Below are 19,205 nucleotides of genomic sequence, written 5' to 3' on the forward strand. Positions count from 1 at the left end.
TCGGTCATGGTCACAGCAACAGAAAAATCACTAGTACATTTGGTGCTGGTTTTCTAGGGGTTGAAGTTCATGCCTCACACAATGAAAAGAATTGGTGGAACTGCGGTTGAGTTGATGCTCATGCGTAGCTGGGTAGACAAATTTCAGTGAAATTCTACTTAGGAGCAAAGCTCCCACCATATGTATGCTCAAGGCTTTGCCCAGAAGTACAGTGAGTCTTCATTTATATTTTAATAAATTAAGCTTGTCTGAAGATCAGAATGCAAAACAGCCACATTAGTCAGTCATAGGCCAGGCAGTGGTGGCACAGAACTTTAACACCAGGAGCCACACTAGTTAGTCATAGAGGCCAGGCAGTGGTGGTCCATGCCTTTAATACCAGCCCTAAAAAGGAAGATAAGACAGGAACTTACTCTCTTTCAGTCTGAAGATGTCATAGAGGTAGGAGCTCTCTATTGGCTAAGCTGTTTTGCTTTTCTGACCTTCAGGTTGAACCCCAGTATCTTTCTCTGGGTTTTTATGATTTGTGCTACAGTGAAGCTCTTGCTTTGCTAGGTGGGATTCCCTTCTGTATGTTGTGAATAGCACTGGCTAATAAAGAAGCTGTCTTGAGCCTCTAGCAGAGCAGAACAGAAGTAGGCGGGGAAAACTAAACAATGCTGGAAGAAGAAAGGTGGAATTTAGAGAAGCCATGGAGCCACCGCCAGAGACAGAGAAGCCAAAACCTTGCTGGTAGGCCACAAGCCTCATGGTAAAACATAAAATACGGGAAATGGGTTAATACTAGATGTAAGAGCTAGCTAGCAATACACTTAGGTGACTGGCCAAGCAGAGATTTAAATAATATAGTTTCTATATGATTATTTCAGGAGTCTGGGCAGCCAGGAAGACAAACAAGCGGCCTCCGACTACATATACCCAAAGTGAAAGTAAAGCTTTCGAGGGTTGGTGAGGCTGCCCTTGGGATAAGGGTCCTAGATTACCAAAAAGATGAAGTCACTGAGACTCTCTTAGGGATGAAGCTCTAGCTTCACAGGGTAAATGAAGAGACTCTTTTAGGGTGACCTCACAAGTATCCATAAGACCATATAGCTAGGGGGGAATGTGGAATATTCTTTTACACTGTGTGAATATATGTCACTGTGATTGGCTTACTTAATAAAAAAGCTGACTGGCGGGGGCTGGAGAGATAGCTCAGAGGTTAAGAGCATTGCCTGCTCTTCCAAAGGTTCTGAGTTCAATTCCCAGCAACCACATGGTGGCTCACAACCATCTGTAATTGGGTCTGGTGCCCTCTTCTGGCCTGCAGGCGTACACACAGAATATTGCATACATAATAAATAAATATTTAAAAAAAAAAAAAGCTGACTGGCCTATAGCCACACAGGATAAAGTTAGGCAGCAGAACCAGACTAAGAGAATGCTGGGAAGGAGGAGGAGTCTGAGGAGTCAACAGGAGACACAGAGGAAGCAGGAGATGAAGTTGCCATACTGAAAACAGGTACCACCATGTGGCAGACCGTAGATAAGAAATATGGGTTAATTTAAAATGTAAGAGCTAGTTAGTAACAAGCCTGAGCTATCAGCCAAGCTTTATAATTAATAAGTCTCTGTGTGGTTAGTTGGGAACTGGCTGGTAGGAAAGAAAAGTCCACTTATAGGGGAAGCTCCTACCTCACAGGTTAAATGAGGATCAGTGAGACTATAGCTGTAGGAAAGTTCCTGTCTCATCTGTAGGTAAGAGTTCAAAGATATGGATTGGAACGGATAGAAAATATTAGCTCTGCTGTCTTTGAAGCTACTTCCTGAACTGAGGGGATGAGAAAGTTTACTCTGTAGAGATAGACCCTGGGAGAGGAAGGCTGGTGGCTCCTCAACTCATCTATACTTAGTGTTTGTGATAGATTTTTTTTTTTTTTTTTTTTTTTTTTTGGTTTTTCGAGACAGGGTTTCTCTGTAGCTTTGGAGCCTGTCCTGGAACTCCCTTTGTAGACCAGGCTGGCCTCGAACTCACAGAGATCCGCCTGCTTCTGCCTCCCGAGTGCTGGGACTAAAGGCGTGCGCCACCACCGCCCAGCTGTGATAGATGTTCTTGTGCCTATTTCTAACATTGAGTTTGATTTCTGGAGCCTACTGGATTCAGCAGACACCCACACAGCCTATGTACAAGGATTCCAAAGAGAACTATCAGCCATCTAGTGTTTATCTGTACACCACTAACCACCATGCTTGTCTGTAGTGGGCCACACAAGTGGGATGATGTGATTTTCCTGTCTTCACCCGCTTACCACCACCCTTCCCTTCATGCCTCTGCTCAGGAATCCAGTGGGAAGGCCCCTTGTGACAACCCGAGGATCCTGCAGAGAGAAAGAGGCTTCCCACACTATCCTATCAGCTCCAGAACTGTTTAGGTTGCAAAGGTTCAGGAGACTGATGATAGGAATTAATAACAATAAATTACATTTAGAGCTTCTAATAATGCCCCAAACATAAAATCCAAGAATTCTGCAGTGATTCAAACAATGGGACACATTATCCCAGCTGCCATCAGGGGTCTTCCCTTACTAAGTAAGTGGTTTTCTTGTAAATGGCCTCAAGGAAGTAACAACAGGGTAGGGACAGACTGCCAACATTCATTTCATTCCTTCTGAACAAACTAAGCATAATAATCAACATAGCCACCAACCAGCAACTACAGATTAGGACTTCGTAAGCCATGATTTTTAAACCCAGAATCACAGTAACTGCTTCTTCTCAGGCTAATTTTGTGTTACAGAGCCAACAGTCCTGAGTCAAGAAGATAAAGAAGTTCTTCACCAGACTCTAAGGTTGGGAGCAAAACGCAGCACAAGGTTCCCTACTGAATGCTGGACGGAACAACTGAGAACTCAATGAGGATGAGCAGGAAAAGTCATAATCTACAACTTTAAGCAATATATTAAAATGCTTTAACTCATCAAGGCTGATTTAACTATAGCAGAAATTGACAGTTTTATTTTTTAATTCCTGAACATCTCTAAATATCACAGCTCATTTCAATGAATGGCATAAAAACTGCAGAATTAAGTTCATTAATGCAGCCAATATGCTTAGTTTTAGCTTTGGGTAGAAATGAAAGGGACAAAAACATCTGAAAAGAACACAGCTATCTAAAATGTCAATACTTGTTACAGAATTCCTTACATGTTTCCAGCATATATAATATAATAACTGGAAACTCTCACTTCTGAGTAAAGCATACGGAATCTTACACGAGAACTGGAGCCCCAGCCCCAGACAGCTTTTCTCTGCTGGGGCAGAGACATGTTCATGTGCCTTGATTTCAGCACGACCGTCGGGACAGGCAAAGCACAGAGGGAACGTGTCCTACCGAGTCAGGGGCAGCAAGCGGGCTCGATTCAGAGCAGGGCTTGTCCTTCATCCCGACTTCCACAACAAACATCATCTGTCAGGCAGGCACTCCAGAGGAACTGCTGGAAATTCTATCCTTTGTGTTCCCTTTGCAGACACAGCACGGAAGTTTATTTAACTTACTCCTAACAGACCACACCAGAAAAGTCTTTCTCCAGATGATGAGGATACCTGCCAGTATCTCTGGAGACTGGGGTAGCAAACCCTGAACTGTTGAGCGAGACCTAGTGATTCCCGCCCTGGGGAGCCAAAGGACACCACTGCCTGGTGTAAATGGAGTTCCCATACACTCCATGACAGCCGCATGCTGCCAGACACTGCTGGCCATCTTCCAACATCTTTCCCAATTGGGGGGGGGGGGGATAGAAGATTCTATGCTTTTGAACTTTAGAAAAGCGACTTCTAGAGTCTGTGGTCACTGAACACTGTAATTTGTGGCTCTTCAGCTCTGTTTACTCATGACCCTTTCGGGACACAATGAAGGCTATAGATCTTCTTTTCTCTCGCTGAAATACACTGCACACAGAAGTCCTGCACACACCCTGTGGGCCCGGGTCCCCCAGAACCTTTGGTAATCACGGTGAAGGTGGCTACATTGATGCCCTCTGCTCTGAGGAGGGCAGTGCACATTGTTTGTATTTCCATCAATGCTCACACACTACTGCCGACATGGGCAGAGTAGCTCGTGTCCCTGCCTTAAAACTCTATACTAGAAGTGGTTCTGAGATCTCCCAGGGCAAAGCTCAAACATCATCTACCCTCTATGCAGACAGAAGTGGCTGACGCGTCAGAAGCAGCCTCAAAGGTAGGTTGGGTAGGACGGCCTTAGAAAGACAGGTGAGGCAGGCAGAGTAATAGGGAGAGATATGGGCACAGACCCTACCTGGGACAACTCCCACCCCCAAGAATCACAGAGCTGCCTCAGGGGATCTAAAGGTGCTATCCTCTGCCTGAGACCTCTCAAGAGCAACCAAGGCGTCCTCTTATCTTATAGGTGTCCTCCGCAGCATCAGCAATCCCAGCTCAGGGCATATAAGTCTTCAGCCTCTGACTTGAAATAGGATAGGGATAGCTGGGTGGTGGCGCACACCTTTAATCCCAGCACTCAGGAGGCAGAGGCTAGCGGATCTTTGTGAGTTCAAGGCCAGCCTGGTCTACAGAGCAAGTTCCAAGAGAGCTAGGGCTGTTACACAGAGAAACCCTGTCTCGAAAAACCAAAACAAAAAATAGAATCGGGAACTCCCTACTCCAGGAGTGGGGCCTGAGGTCTGTGTTTGTACATCAGGATCCAAGGGAGGGGAGGGGAGAAATAAGTAAAAGGTGCCGACTTAGTGAAAGCAGACGGTGTGTGAGCCACACTCAGTTCACGCAACAATGCCTGCTGGAGGATAACCAGCTGCCCTGATGGTAAAAGGATGATCTGATCTGAAATACCTCAAAGTATCCTTTGGGAAGGTTGTTAAGCGAGCTTTCCCTCTGAATGGACCAGTGTAATATGGAAATAAAAGCCAGTGTAGTCCAACTTGACTTTACATGGAGTTGAACTCCCTGGTGGGAAGCAACACCCTGTCCTGGGTGAGCAGCTACATGGCGGAGGATATCCACTGCATCATAAAGCAAGCAATAGAGAGAGGGACGGAGAGGAGGAGGGGAGGAAGAAAGAAATCTATCTTTTCTGTTTCAAAGTGACAACGGCTTCCCAAAATGGTAACAGGATAGAAAGACAGTGGACATCAAAGGGACAGAAAGGAGCCCTTTGCTTAGGAAGGACTTTTTGCTTGAAGTCTTTCTCTAGGTGAGAGTCAAGAATTCCAGTATACTTTAACAAAAATCTCCTGTGGAGGTTAACTACATTACATAGGGACAATTTGTTTTTATATAGAGATATTTCAAGTAAGAGTATTATAACATGATAACAGATCATGCTTGAGGTCTAAGCATGTAGTTATTGACCCTGCTGCATTTGGCCTACTCCTTCTCCAGCTATAAAACGTCAATTTTCTAAGACTCTCACAAGAGTGTAAACTTTGTTTACAGTAAAAACATGTCTTAACTCCCTGTAACCTAATATATAAAAGATTCCTTCAATTCTTCTGACCTATGGTTTTACCTTATTACCCTTTAATCCTGCCCAACGTACTGCAGGAACTACCCTCTCTGATCTCATTTATAAAAGAAAAGAGCAAAGAAAAAAAATTTAGAATTCTTCAAACAATGTAGCTTCGGAAGGCATCAAAATTATATGTACAGCGATTTTGTTTTGTTTTTCAAGACGGTTTCTCTGCATAGCCATGGCTGTCCTTGATAGAACTCACTCTGTAGACCAGGCTGGCCTCCAACTCAGATTCACCTGCCTCTGCCTCCCGAGTGCTGGGATTAAAGACAGGCGCCATCATTGCCTGGCTATGTATAGCTACTGATACGATCCTTAAGTGACTCTCTTGAGAAGTTTATGCCTGCACTTGGGAGTATGGTATCTTTTCCTAAATACTTGTCTATTAATACTCTGCTTAAATCTATGTTAAAAATCCCTTCTTAATAAACTCCACTCTACTTCATAGTGACTTGTCCTGAAGTTCTTTTCTTTTTCTCTGATGTTTTGTTTTTTTTCAAATTGATTCTCTTTTTTTTAGATTTATTTGTTTATTATACATACAATGTGCTATTGGCATGTCTGCCTACATGTCAGACAAGGGCACCAGATCTCATTATAGATGGCTGTGAGCCACCATGTGGTTGCTGGGAATTGAACTCAGGTCCTCTGGAAGAGTAACCAGTACGCTTAACCTCTGAGCCATCTCTCCAGCCCCAGAAATTCTTTTCTTTGATGAAATTAAGAATTCTGATCTCACTTAGTAGCATTCTTTCAAAAGAACACCTTAGACTTCTACGGCAGCAAGGTAGTTCTGTCTCTGGTTCCTACTCTTGTTGCCACTAACCAGAAACACGTTTATACCCTTAAAGGCTCAGAAACACGGCGGTCACAGATCTCCCCAATTTGACTGACTATAAACAGTCTTTCTAATCCCAAGGAATAGAATCTCTAAAATAAAAAGACTAGCATTCCATTAAAGATAGTGACAACACAGAAAAGGTGTTGTACTCACACTCGTTGGGTGCTGCACGGCGGCTTCATACTGCAGCCTCACTCTCTGGGGCATCATGACATCGTCCTGTGTAAAGAGCACATTTTATATTAATATAAAGCAACTCCAATGTAGTCAGAAAGGCAACACAACAGCGTAGGCAACTCAGATGTTCATAAACCAGGACTCTTTGGTCATCAAGGAAAAGCAACTATGTGACTGGTGGGAAAAAGAATTCTGGCAGTCGAAGTGTAGCTCAGGATGAAGGTACAGATTTCCTAAGACTTAGCACTGTTACCATCTGTGTAGAAAAGGTCCTCTACCCAAGTTAGATTTGGACAGCACTTTCCAGACATGGAACATCCACGTCAATAAATATCAGATGGAGAAACAAGCTACATCCAATATTGTTCTCAAAGATCACTCAGTGGGGAATGCAGTCACAAATCCAGCACAAGATCAGCAAATCCAGGACAAAAAACAGATACAGTATCACTTCACATACTTAAATTCAAACCCTAGGAAAGTGGACCATGTTACTTATTAAGGGCACACATAATAAAAAAATAAGAAAAAGAAAGGACCATGGAGCCCCAAAAGCCCACTGAGGTCACTCAGAACAGGAAATTGCTGGAAGCTGTGGTGATATTTTATTTGTGATCTAACAAAATGTGCCCGAAGATCAGAGTGTGGAGCTAAGCCACTAGTTAGCCATAGAGGCCAGACAGTGGTGGCACACACTTTAATCCCAGCACTTGGGGTGCAGAGGCAGACGGACCTCTGTAAACTCAAGGCCACCCTAGGCTACACAACACTGATCCAGTCTAACAAGAGAACAGAGCCAGGTGGTGGCTCACAGCTTTAATCCCAGTACTTGGGGGTCATAGTCTTTAATCCCAGCACTAGGAAGGTGGAGAGAGGAATATAAGGTCAGAGGAGACAGGAGCTCAATACACGCAGTCCGAGGATTGGTGGAGACAGAATCTTGTCCACTCTGGTCCGAAGACTTGGTAGAGGTAAAAGGTCTCTCTAGTGGCTGGCTCCTTTCCTTCTCTATCTTTCAGCATTCACCCAATATCTGACTCTGGGTTTTTATTAAGAACAGTTAGAACTTGTGCGACAGGAAGCAACATCATAGCCAATTCCTGAGGTGCCTGCGATAGGAAGCTCCTTATATATGTTCCACAATATAAGGTTGTGTGCATTTTCCTGCAGGAATGTTTCACTTCATAGTAAAATAAGGTATTTTCAGAGGACGAATAATTAACAAAGATTTAAATATTTAAGAGGGTGTGGGAGTAGGTGACAGGGGAAATACTTATATTTGCTACAATAATAGGACCAGAAATTAAGGGGCCACTTGCTACTCTGCACTCCTTATGCCCATAAACAGATAAAGGAGTTAGGGTGTATGCGAAGGTGGCTGACCCAGACTCCTGGGGAGAAGCAGATGACTTCTCTACAAAGGACTAGGAAGTACAGAGTGCAAAGAGTCTCTTGGTTTGATCATGTTCTGTGATTAAGGCTAATAAGAAATCACAACAGCACAATCCAGGCAGCATGGCAAATGGCCCAGACCGTTTCCAGAATAGAGGGTCAGTCACCTTCCAGGTAAAGAACCAACTCCACTGAGGGGCTTCATAAACGAGTATGAGACAGAATTATAAAATGGAGAAAGAACTGCCTATTGCCAACACTTTGGGGATCTGCTTTGATTCTGCTTCCAGCGACTTCCTGTTCTGAGTGACCTCGGTTTGGGCTTTTAGGGCTCCACTGTCCTTCCTTATTTTTTTTCATTATGTGTGCACTTAATAAACAACGAGGTCAACTTTCCTAGGGTTGAATTTAAGTATGTGAAATGACACCGTATCTGTTCTTTTGTCCTGGATTTACTGATCAAAGCAGCTGTGACTGCATTCCCCACTACGTGGACTTTGGGAGTAGTTATAGTAACTAGGACCATGTGACCAATTACAGAAATGAGAATATCAAAGTTCCAATACATTTCCACCTTATTTTGTTATAAACACATTAGATAAACATCTTTGTTTCCTTCCTTTCTTATTCTCCTATTTCCGTTTTGGGTTATGAGAAGACTCAACATCGCTTGAAGACTAGGACTCTGATGAAGAGACTGTATATGTTCAGTCATAAGCAGCACAGCCGCACAGTGTATTACAGAACCACCTAATTCTGGCTGGACCCAGGTGTTGTGGAAGGAGAGGTGTACGTGTGCCAGGTTAGCAAAGGGTGGACACACACGTGACGATTAATTCTATGTCTTGACTTGACTGGCCTAAAGGCTGCCCGGAAAAGAGGCAAGATGCTTATATCTGTGAAGGTGAATCTGAGTGAGGAGCATTTTATCAGTGGATTGAGACCAATTCTCCTATCCCCTCTCTTGCACACACACACATGCATGACCACACACACACACACACGACTTTACTGTTCAACTTCTGGTTTCTTCCTAATACACATGGAATTAACCAAGACTAATTTTGTAGTTCAGGGATCTATACAAAAAGCACAAATGGTCAGTACTTCTTGGCTCTCAAGAGCCTAAAGAATATTTAAATATGATTTCTATCACTTCTGCTGCTAAGAGTCAACAACTACAGTAAGAGCAAAGAGAGAATGCAATCAATACACTCACTGGCCTGACCAAATGGCTGGAAGCTAAGGAAGATGAACAGAGACTCAATCCAAAGAGTTAACAGAGAAGCAGGTACTAAACTTTACAGACCACGGTGACCAGTAATATAAATAAGGTTTTTTTTTTTTTCCTGAAGCCACCAGAAAAATAAGGTAGCCCAGAGGCTAGAGAATGGAAAGCTTTGTTTTGTTTTTTTAAATGAAAGCAAAGAAGAACTTCAATAAAGCTTCAATAAAGAGTCAGAAGTGTTACTGCAGGGGACAGTTTCCGCTTCATGGAAGTCAAACTTGACCTGCAGGCTCCCACTCCCTCTGTGGGCAGGACCACTCTGATCAGTTAATAAGAATCAGCTGGCACTTGGACTGTAATGGAGAGACTAACAGACCAAGTCCAAGATGCTGTCAGCACCGACTGTGAAAGCAGAGTGCATCCACCTCAGGGCTCATGCCAAGGAACATCACCTGCAGGTCTCAGAGAAGATGATTTGAACCTTCATTACTGGCATTCCTGGATGTGCATAAAATTCCCAGAGGGGCTCAAATTCCACAATTATGAACAGGGAATCATCACTATGGAATGACGGGGCAGCCTGAGAAAAGAAACTGGAAGCCTCATAGAATGAGTATTTATGGGCCTGGAAAGACGGTCAGGTGCTCTTTCTGTGTTTCTAAAAACTTGAGTTCAATTCCCAGCACCAACATATCAAATGACTTGCAGCCACCTGTAACTCCAGCTCCTCAGGACCCAATATCCTCTTTTGGCCTCCTTGGGCAACTATACCATGATATATATACACACACACACACACTTTTTAACTTTAAAAAAGCATTAAGTAAGAATGAAATCCCATTCTATTCTGACATAAAGATAGCCGGTGAAATCCTGCTAGTCGAGAGAACTGAGAATGACAGACAGGCTTCCTGTGAAGTCTGATCAAGATATGCTTAAGTGCAGAAAGGCCTTGGGGACACCAACAAATGCCACGGAGGACACACACACTAAGTCTGCCTGAGTTTGGCGTTTGGATGGGATGTGAAAACTTAGGAAGAAAGTTCCTGTCAGGCGTAACCTTATGGACTGAACTATGGAGGACTAATGTACAATCCCAGCCACCTCCTGAGCCTGTTCTGAAAAACAGTGTTTGGTGATTTACATACGCCAAAGGGCTTGTAAACTCACATCACTCCGACCTGTTAGGTTTTCCCTATCAGTGCTGTCAGGCCCTGACCTGCTGGAGCCTCAGACAGTGAGTCCCACTGTGGTTCAATTTCTCTAAAGCTCCTGTCTGTACAACTCCAGCACCTGTGGTTCCTTCCCGGAGGATTCCGCATAAAACTTTTCTGATGGAGAAGCTACGGGATGTCGGCATACCAGACAGATAGCGGCACAGCAAATCACAGGCAATCCACTGCTATTCTGTGGGCCAAACAATATGCACTGGCCCAGTGACTATTCTTCAAAGTAGACGCTCTCCCACATGTTACCTCCGTTCCTCTCAAACTACATATACTCCCTAGCCTCCTATACAGCAAGAACATATAAACCTGGGATCACTTTAGGCTGGACGTGACCGCATGTGTGCTGGGCTTCCCACATATCTGTGGTCCTACTTCATCTCTTTCAGTTCGTTCCATCCAAAGAACTTTGAGGAGGATGAAGGAGCTCTGTCCTCAGCTCTGAATCTCTGCAGCCCTGCAACTCTGCAGGCCTCTGCTAGGATTCACCATCCAATGCAGTCCTTATCTGGAGTAGCATGAATCCCAGGCTATGGGCTCATACCCCTCAAGAAGATGGCCAATTCAGACACTGTGCTACTTGGCTACACAAATGGGGAGTTGCCAAATGCTAAGATTAAAGGCGTATGTCACCACCGCCCGGTGTAACTCCTGTTTTAAAAATAACAAGAGTCCACCTAAGTTATAGACTCACATGAAAATTTGTAGTTCCCTGCATGGAGCTAGCTATAAGGCAAGAGAAAACTAACCAAAGAGACAGGTGTGAGATATGAGACACAGGTCCCCGTTTTCCCTCCCCTCCTTGTCTGTCATGGCTTCCAGAGCTAGTTACACAAAGGCTCAGAATGAACAGCTTGCTTTCTGTTTTCAGCTTAAGGGAACAACTAAGCACCTGAAGGTGGAGCCAAAAACTTGAGGGTAAAGCTCAGCAGAGCAGCAGTCCACATAAATCCTTTTCTGCCAGACACACGCAGTGGGCCAAAGACAGCCACAGTCCCCACTTGCTTCCTAAAGCTGAAGTGGGTTCTGCATGGCTAATACCAAAGCTGTTTTATAAATAACCTCACCCTAAAACAGATAGGTCAAATACAAAAATCACAGAGACACTTCCTCATCCAACTGGCAACATCTGCCTTCAACAAGTTACAAGCGTGCTGTCTAAATACAATAAAGATAACATTATGCAGAACTCTGACTTCAAAATGTCAGACCTCCCAAGGTAACCCCGTGGGTCAGTTCTCCTCTTGTCCCTTGCATGAAAGGGAGGCTGCATCTCCTGGCCTATGTGACCTTCCTACCTCCATGGACCTGCAGTAACCAATGAGAGACAGAAACAAAACTTGTAACTGCTGTATAAACCAGTGGCCAACATATCATGGGCCCTGGTATGCATGTTTCTAAGAAGCCAGGGACCCAACTTATGGAATAATTTAGATACATAAAAGTTGTATTTGTTTAAGACAAACTGATTTGCTTTGCTTTAGTCTGTCAGGGTTTCTAAGCACAGCACAATTTGTATACAGTCTCTGTTCATCCGCAGCAGCTAAGTGTCCTATTCCCGAGGATGCCCCATAAAGGTGACAGTTCTGACGGTCTGCCAGTGTTCTCCATCAGTGCTAGCACACAGTAACCGGCTTCTAATTTCTGCTAATGAACAACTGTGAAAATCAGGAGTCAAGAGCACAAGCATTTTAAGTTCTTGAATAAAATGTATAATCACGCTATCAGTGTGGTCCCAATTCACACTCACATTTTGAAAACTTACTTTGTGGAAGTATCTTGCTAATTTGATTACAAATTAAAAGTTTAATATAACTTTGACTGATTTGAAACTCTGTGTAAGCCTACCTGTCACCGCTAGGTCCACTCCTGACTCCCACCCACGAATCCGCTTCATGTTTTCCTCTAGCTGTCATGACCTGTTTCCGTGTCTTTAATCTCTTAAGATCATGCTTGCTAGTACTGTGCTTATGTTAATGTTGTTTATATTCTCTGTGGTCCCGTTTCACATTTGTAAATGATCTTACTAGTGTTAATTGTTACGGCAGCGTATATAGCAACAACCTATTAAACTTGACTTTTGAGATTCATCATAACGTGTCGACAAATTTATTTTTAAGAACCATACTAAAATTCACAATCATTATTTGGTCAATATTACACAAAGCCATTATATAAACAAAACAGGGAGCTACTTACTGAATCCAAAAAGCAAAGGTAAGACCCGGTGCTCTGTGCAATTGCTTGGTTTTTAGAATATCCAACTGTTAGAAAAAAAAAAAAAAGAGAAAGCAGCTCTTTTAGAATTCAATGTTCAAGAGCATAAAACTATATTTTACACTCCAAGAAAGCTAAGGTCACTTGACACTACTAGAAAAACTTCAGGTATAATTTTGAAGGAATGAAAGGAAGGGAAAGAGAAAGTAATGCCCATGCTCACTGATGAGAGCAGAGAATGCCAGGATTAAGTGACGACAGACACCTAGAACAACACTAAAGTAAAAGTAAAATATCCTCGGGGAAAGTCAAAAAGTCTGCTTGCACAGGAGAAGCACAGAGCCTACTTATGTGTGACTGGTTGGCAAATACCTCAATTTGAATACTTCAAGGGTGGCTAGCTGTGTCCCTAGTAAGGTGAGGCGACTGTTAACGTCTGTGACACCTGAATGTGCATCCACCCAACCCAGGTCATTGCCCGAGCATGAAGATTCAGCTCTGACTGTAGCAAACACTAATTACTACAGACCCAAGAGAATTTTATTTAGTCATGATTAGTCATCCTAAAAGCCCACAGCTGGGGTTACTAAATGCATATTAGAAAAAAAACAACTTATTTGACAGTGGGAAGAGTCCAGGGTTTCACACAGATTCGTAGGTGATCCTTACTGTACTACTGAGCAAAGAGTTCAGACCCAGAGCAGAGATTGCAGGGGACAGAGAACTCGGAGCAAAGAGGTCCTCCTGGGCTTAAGAGCTAGGAAAGTGCTTGTCCTGGATGGAGAGGCCAGGTTAGCCTGGGCTTCAGGAGCTGAAGGATGAGGGATGCCTTATCCCTAGGGGATAGATATTAAAGTATATATATTTTTAAAAAGTTTCCTTCAAAGATATTACAACCAAGACATAAAAACCAAAGCAAACAAAAACATCCAGTGACAACTAAGTGAATGGTGCTGAAAACACACAGGAGTTTGGAAGATAAAATCACCACAAAGAGCATTACAGAGAGAACTGTGCTATAATTGATATAAACACGAAATGGAACAATGCAGGGCAAACACTGGAGAGCACCTGGTGACTTGGGTGTAGCAGTGATTTGGATGAAAGAACAAACCACTTCTGGAGGGGTAACAGTTGGGCTAATGCGGCTCAACTTTGCCCTATGGGAAAGACAGTTGCAAAGGCTTGGAAATTTGGGGCCCCATGCAGAAAGTGACAGGAGCTCAGCCTGGGTGTTAAAGGCAGATCCATTAAAAGGTGTTCAGTCCAGAAGAGGGCACTAATGGGGCTTTAAGGACGAGAACTCTACTCCTAGAAAAGAGACGACCAACACCTGAATCACGTTAACCAGATCGTTACAAGTCTTGATGTCACTGAGAAAAGTCACGCAACGCAAAACAGATGTGGACAGAGTTGAGACAATAAATCTCTTTGGCATTTGAAGTTAAGACAAGCTGAAGAAAGTTGTCAGTCCTGAGGGAACACCACCCTAACATGCATTTAGAGCTAACTATGACACTCTCGACTTTCCGCTATAAAGAAAGTCTGTTAATACAAGAGTTGCACCTCCCTTCCCCCTCCCCCCCCAAGGGGGAGGGGAATGATATAACTCAGAAGCAAGACACAAGATAAGGGGAAGCTGCCCCGTTCACTCACGCCCCTAAGATCCAACCCAAAGCAGCATATTTCTGCAGGGTTCATACCAAACAGCAGTTTCATTTCTACCCTTAATCCCTAGAATTTGGCTGGTCCAAACCAGTTAGCAACGGCACCAGATTCTGATGAACTATAGGCATAAATAAAAGCAAAGGGGGAAACGACCAAGAGGAACGTGATGCCTCCTACTGTGAGATAGGTTTGCCACCACCAGGAAACTCCAGCCATCCCTGTGGCTCAGGGCAAGCACACAGGATAAAACCCTCCCAAGAACCTCAAAAACAAGATGACACTCCTCACAAGCACACTGAAATTAACAGAATTCTGCTACAAAAGTTGCTTATGGAAAGTCAGATTTTAAGAAAAACTGAATCCGTGTAATGCTAGAATATTCTCACAATGAATCTTATGTTTGGCAAAGACAAGGAATTTGCTCTAATATTACAGCCTTGAAGAAAGTCAAATGTTTGTGCGTGGGGGTTCCATGTTTGGGGAGGCCAGTCCCTTTGTAAGGGCAGCTGGTTGCCATGGTTCCAACAGGAAAAACCTAGCTCCATGGAGATATTAACATTCCTCACTCCTGGAAGAGGAGCAGTGGGCTGTGGTTCGCTCTGCCCTTAGTAAAAAGTCACATGATGAAGTGCATTCCTGTTGTTATGAGAATGTTACGAAAAAATGAGTCCTCCCCACTGCAAATAACCCAGCACTCCTGAAAACAGAACCTTCGAATTTATGCTAGCTAAAGACGAAGGTAACACGTTCTACTTAACGCATTACAGGAAAACATGTCTTTCCTAAGAGCCAACTAAATTCCACTGTGCCATACAGAACTGCCATGAATTCTCATTCACTTCCCAGAGACAATGAGGTGATGTCATCTCCCAGCACTTCACCTAGGGTTCTTCGTTCTATAATGTCCTTGTCATAGATGCATTCAGTGACAAGCCATTTGTGTTTTATGAAAGACAAAACCTGTTTTCACAGTGGAAACAATGAACATCAGTACCAAAATGCCTTTTCTATTCATTGACAGAGGTTGCAAAACCCCTCTCTTAAGTATATCAAGGAATATTTAGTTTCAAAAACAAATTCATTATTTCAGAATTTCAGAAGTTGAAACATATATTCTGTGATAACCTATACAGTTTTCTACTTCAAAGATAATAAAACTAGAAAATAATTTCCAGAAGATATTAAGATTTTCCAGACGTTAGGGTTGGATGAGTGGGGAAAGAGCCTGCTGGAACTGTACCACCCCAGATGTTAGCATCTTCTGTGTGACAAGGTCGCTCACAGACCTGGATGTCACCAAACAGGCTCAGTTGGCTGTCCCGGGATCTGCCTGTCTCCAAACAAGCCACCACACCCGGCTTTTTGACACAATTCTAGGAATTAAACTTGGGGCTTCATGCTTGTAAGACAAACACTTTACAGACAGAGCCGTCTCTTCTGCCCTAGGAAGTAGTTTTATTTAAATTCTGTCTTAAGAATTGTTCACGCCATTCTGCTTCCTCAAACAGCCATGATGAGGCAACACTTGGGTTCGTCCTGACAGAACAGGTTCAGCTGAGTCTTGGCAGCTGACCTCAGCTGCTTACATCTACCCTGTACTTCACCCAGAATAACAAACACAAGATGAACTAAACTGCGGGGACAGAAAAAGGAAGTAACATCAGCAGGGCAGGCTTTCAGACTGGGAGGGTGCGAAGTATACGCTCCTTTCAGAAAGCTGGCAAACTGTTTCCTGAGGACTGAGCTTGGCCTAAGGTCCTGAAGACACTGTGGCCCAGTATTCCATGCTACCTAGATGTCTGGATATTGGGAGGGAAACCATGACAGCCCCGGTTCCCAAGAATGAAATAGGAACTATATAAGTTCATGGTGATATACACTCTAAAAATCGAGAAAAGCAAACATGGTAACACAGGCCTATAATACCAGAAGGTTGAGGCTGGAGGGTTACTCAAGGCTGATGCCACCTTGGACTACATGATGAGAGGTAGTGAGGAAAGAAAGGAAGGAAACAGCACTAGGTGACCTGAGGCCACAGGATCATCATTATTATCCATATTATCCATGTTCTTGAAAGCAATCATCTGGACGCAACACTAGCAGAAAGGAGCCGTGCAGCACCAGGTTGGTAATGGCAAGGTTTGTGTCTTGCTCTTATTCCTCTTCCCGACAGCCACCAGATTATAACAAGTACACCCACACCACTTGTTCCCTCCACCTTCCATCCACACAACTGTACCCCAAAGTCCCAAAGGAAGCTGTTGAGAGACCAGGCTTGGATCTAAGTCGGTCCTAGCAGCAGCAGGTCCTAGGCACCCAGGCTGTCACAAGCTGTTTTCTAACGGGAACCCTGCCTGCCCTCAGAATACACTAGAGCTGTATGAGCTACCCCATCTGGACAAGGTAAACAAAATGGGAACAGTGTGTGTGTACTGGTTTGACACCCAACTTGTCATAAGCTAGAGAAAAGGGAACCTCAACTGAGAAAATGCCTCCATCAGATTGGCCTGTGGGGCATTTTCTTGGCTGATCACTGATGTAGCTCAGCCTACTGTAGGTGATACCACCCCAGGTCAGGTGGTACTGCGGTGTATAAGACAGCGAACTGCTGAACCAGGAAGTACAAGCAGGTAAGGAGTGTTTCTCCATGGTATCTGCTTTAATTTCTGCCGCTAGGTTCCTACTCTGAGTTCCTGCCCTGACTCCCTCAGTGATGGACTGTATGTTATAAGGTGAAATAAACCCTTTTCTCCCCAAGATGTTTTTGTTAATGGTGTTCATCATAGCAACAGAAACTTGGCTAAGACAGCATGCTACTCTTGATATTTTAGAGAAGTGGCTTTCAACCCTAAGTTTTTCTCAGAGGTCCTGGAATACTTCTACCACTTCCAGTGCTGAAACAGGACTCTATTCCAGACAGACGCTGTGAGAACAGGGGTACCAGGTGCTTTAAAGTATCACAGATGTTCCAAATGCAGCAACACTGGATACAAGTAACCGTCTCTCGGCAAGTAACTTACCAGCTCTACACCTGAAGCAAAAAAAATAGTGCAGCGATGGTAAAATGGCTTAATGAGTAAAGGTGCTTGCCACCAACACTGAGGATCTGAGTGTGGTTCCAGAATTCATAAGGCTGAAAGACAGCATCAACCTCCGACTATGCACTTGTGCCCTCACACTCACACCCACCATAAATTAAAAAGTTTAAAAACAATTAAATTTTCTATTAACAAGAACTAGCCAAAGAAGATCCATCTGTCACTACAGATGACCTGACCTATCCCTTTTCTAATCTTAAAGCACTATCTGAGGCACACTATTGTAGGATATTTTACTCTCTTGGCTTTTTAGGGGGCCTGCCACCCAGTTCCCAAATAAATCACACGCTGGCTTATTATTACTTATGAACGCCCAGCCTTAGCTTGGCTTGTTTCTTGCCAGCTTTTCTTAAATTATCCCAACTACCCTTTTGCCTCTGGGCTTTTATCTTTCTCTATTTCTGTATACCTTTGCTTCTTTCTCCATGGCTTGCTGTGTAGCTGGGTGGCTGGCCCCGGTGCCCTCCTCTCCTTGTTCTCTTTCTCTTACTCCTCTCTCCGCCCAGATTTCTCCTTCTATTTATCCTCTCTGCCTGCCAGTCCCACCTATCCTTGCTCCTGCCTTGCTATTGGCTGTTCAGCTCTTTATTAGACCATCAGGTGTTTTAGACAGGCAGAGAATCACAGCTTCACAGAGTTAAACAAATGCAGCATAAACAAAAGCAACACATCTTAAAATAATATTCCCCAACAGCACACTCTCCAAATCTAAGACCTTAGAGTCCCTGACTTATCACATGAGAAGAAAGACTACATGGAAAATCATTCAACGTTGAAAACGAAGGGAAAGACGAACAATAACCTTGATCCAACATCAGAAGATTTTAAAAGTGAAAGTATTAACCACATTTTAAGGTATCTTTCAAAGAAGGTATCTTCAAAATCACAAGACTCTGGGGTCAAGTGGTAGTGGCGTATGCCAATACTCGGGGAGGTAGAGGCAGGCGGATCTCTGAGTTTGAGGACAGCCCTGTCTACAAAGTGAGTTCCAGGATAGCTAGAGGTATACAGTGAAACTGTCTCGAAAAACAAAACAAAACAGTAAATAAATAATAAAAAAAAAAACAAGAGTGTGGATGCCACACCAGAAGGTAACGAGGTGAGTCCTTTACAATTACCAGAAAAATTATTTTGCCACTGGAATTCTTTGTCCAGCCAAACTAAGTATGACTTAAAAAGGCACTGCAGACAAGTAGGAATCTTAAGTACATTACCATTTATACCCCAGGCAGAAAGATTACTTTAAATAGTAGTTTCAGAAAACTGAAAAGGAACATGTAAGAAGAAAAAAATTTCAAAGGGAAATGAAGGCAAAACAGCATGTGAGTAGAAACCAATGCCACAGAAACAATATGGTCCAAGGCTCTAGGAGGTTCTAACTTTCAGGAAATCCAGCCCCAGGGTAGCTGCTCCTTCTGAGTCAACACCAAATACATTATGCTGTGAGTTGCATATTTACAATACTGTCAACACTGCAAAACAAGTAACATAAGAGTTTCAGGATAACAGAACCTCAACAAGCTTCGAAGATTAACTATATCATAATGACAAAATCTCTAAGGAAGAAAGAATAAATTGTAACTTACCAAAACATACATTTATTTGTAAAAAAAAAATAACTGGGAGGGGTCACTGGGAGGAGGGCAGTTGCTGGCGACTATTTAACTTGGCAAAGGTGTGTTTGTTACATTTGTTTGTGTTGCGGACTATTACTTTAACTATGTAAAGCTGTGCTATATTTGTTTATGCTGCATCTGTGTAACAATGTAAAGATGTGTTTCTTTGCCTGCCTAAGGCACCTGGTAGTCTAAAAAAAAAAAAGCTCAATGGCCAA

The 19,205-nt window shown here is 43.4% G+C and overlaps 1 protein-coding gene across 2 annotated transcripts in view; it reads right to left on the reverse strand.

Annotated features, from left to right (window-relative positions):
* The window catches only part of B3gntl1 (UDP-GlcNAc:betaGal beta-1,3-N-acetylglucosaminyltransferase like 1), a 73,336-nt gene that overhangs the window by 36,910 nt on the left and 17,221 nt on the right, over window positions 1–19,205 (reverse strand). For both annotated transcript variants that reach the window (XM_057774428.1, XM_057774427.1), the window contains exons 4-5: window positions 12,588–12,652; window positions 6,519–6,584 (exon numbers count right to left, since the gene is read on the reverse strand). In XM_057774428.1, coding sequence (XP_057630411.1) covers window positions 6,519–6,584; window positions 12,588–12,652 — 131 coding nt within the window. The remainder of the gene's footprint in view (window positions 1–6,518; window positions 6,585–12,587; window positions 12,653–19,205) is intronic.

Source organism: Chionomys nivalis, chromosome 7 (assembly GCF_950005125.1).
Source record: "Chionomys nivalis chromosome 7, mChiNiv1.1, whole genome shotgun sequence".
Classification (NCBI taxonomy): Eukaryota; Metazoa; Chordata; class Mammalia; order Rodentia; family Cricetidae; genus Chionomys; species Chionomys nivalis.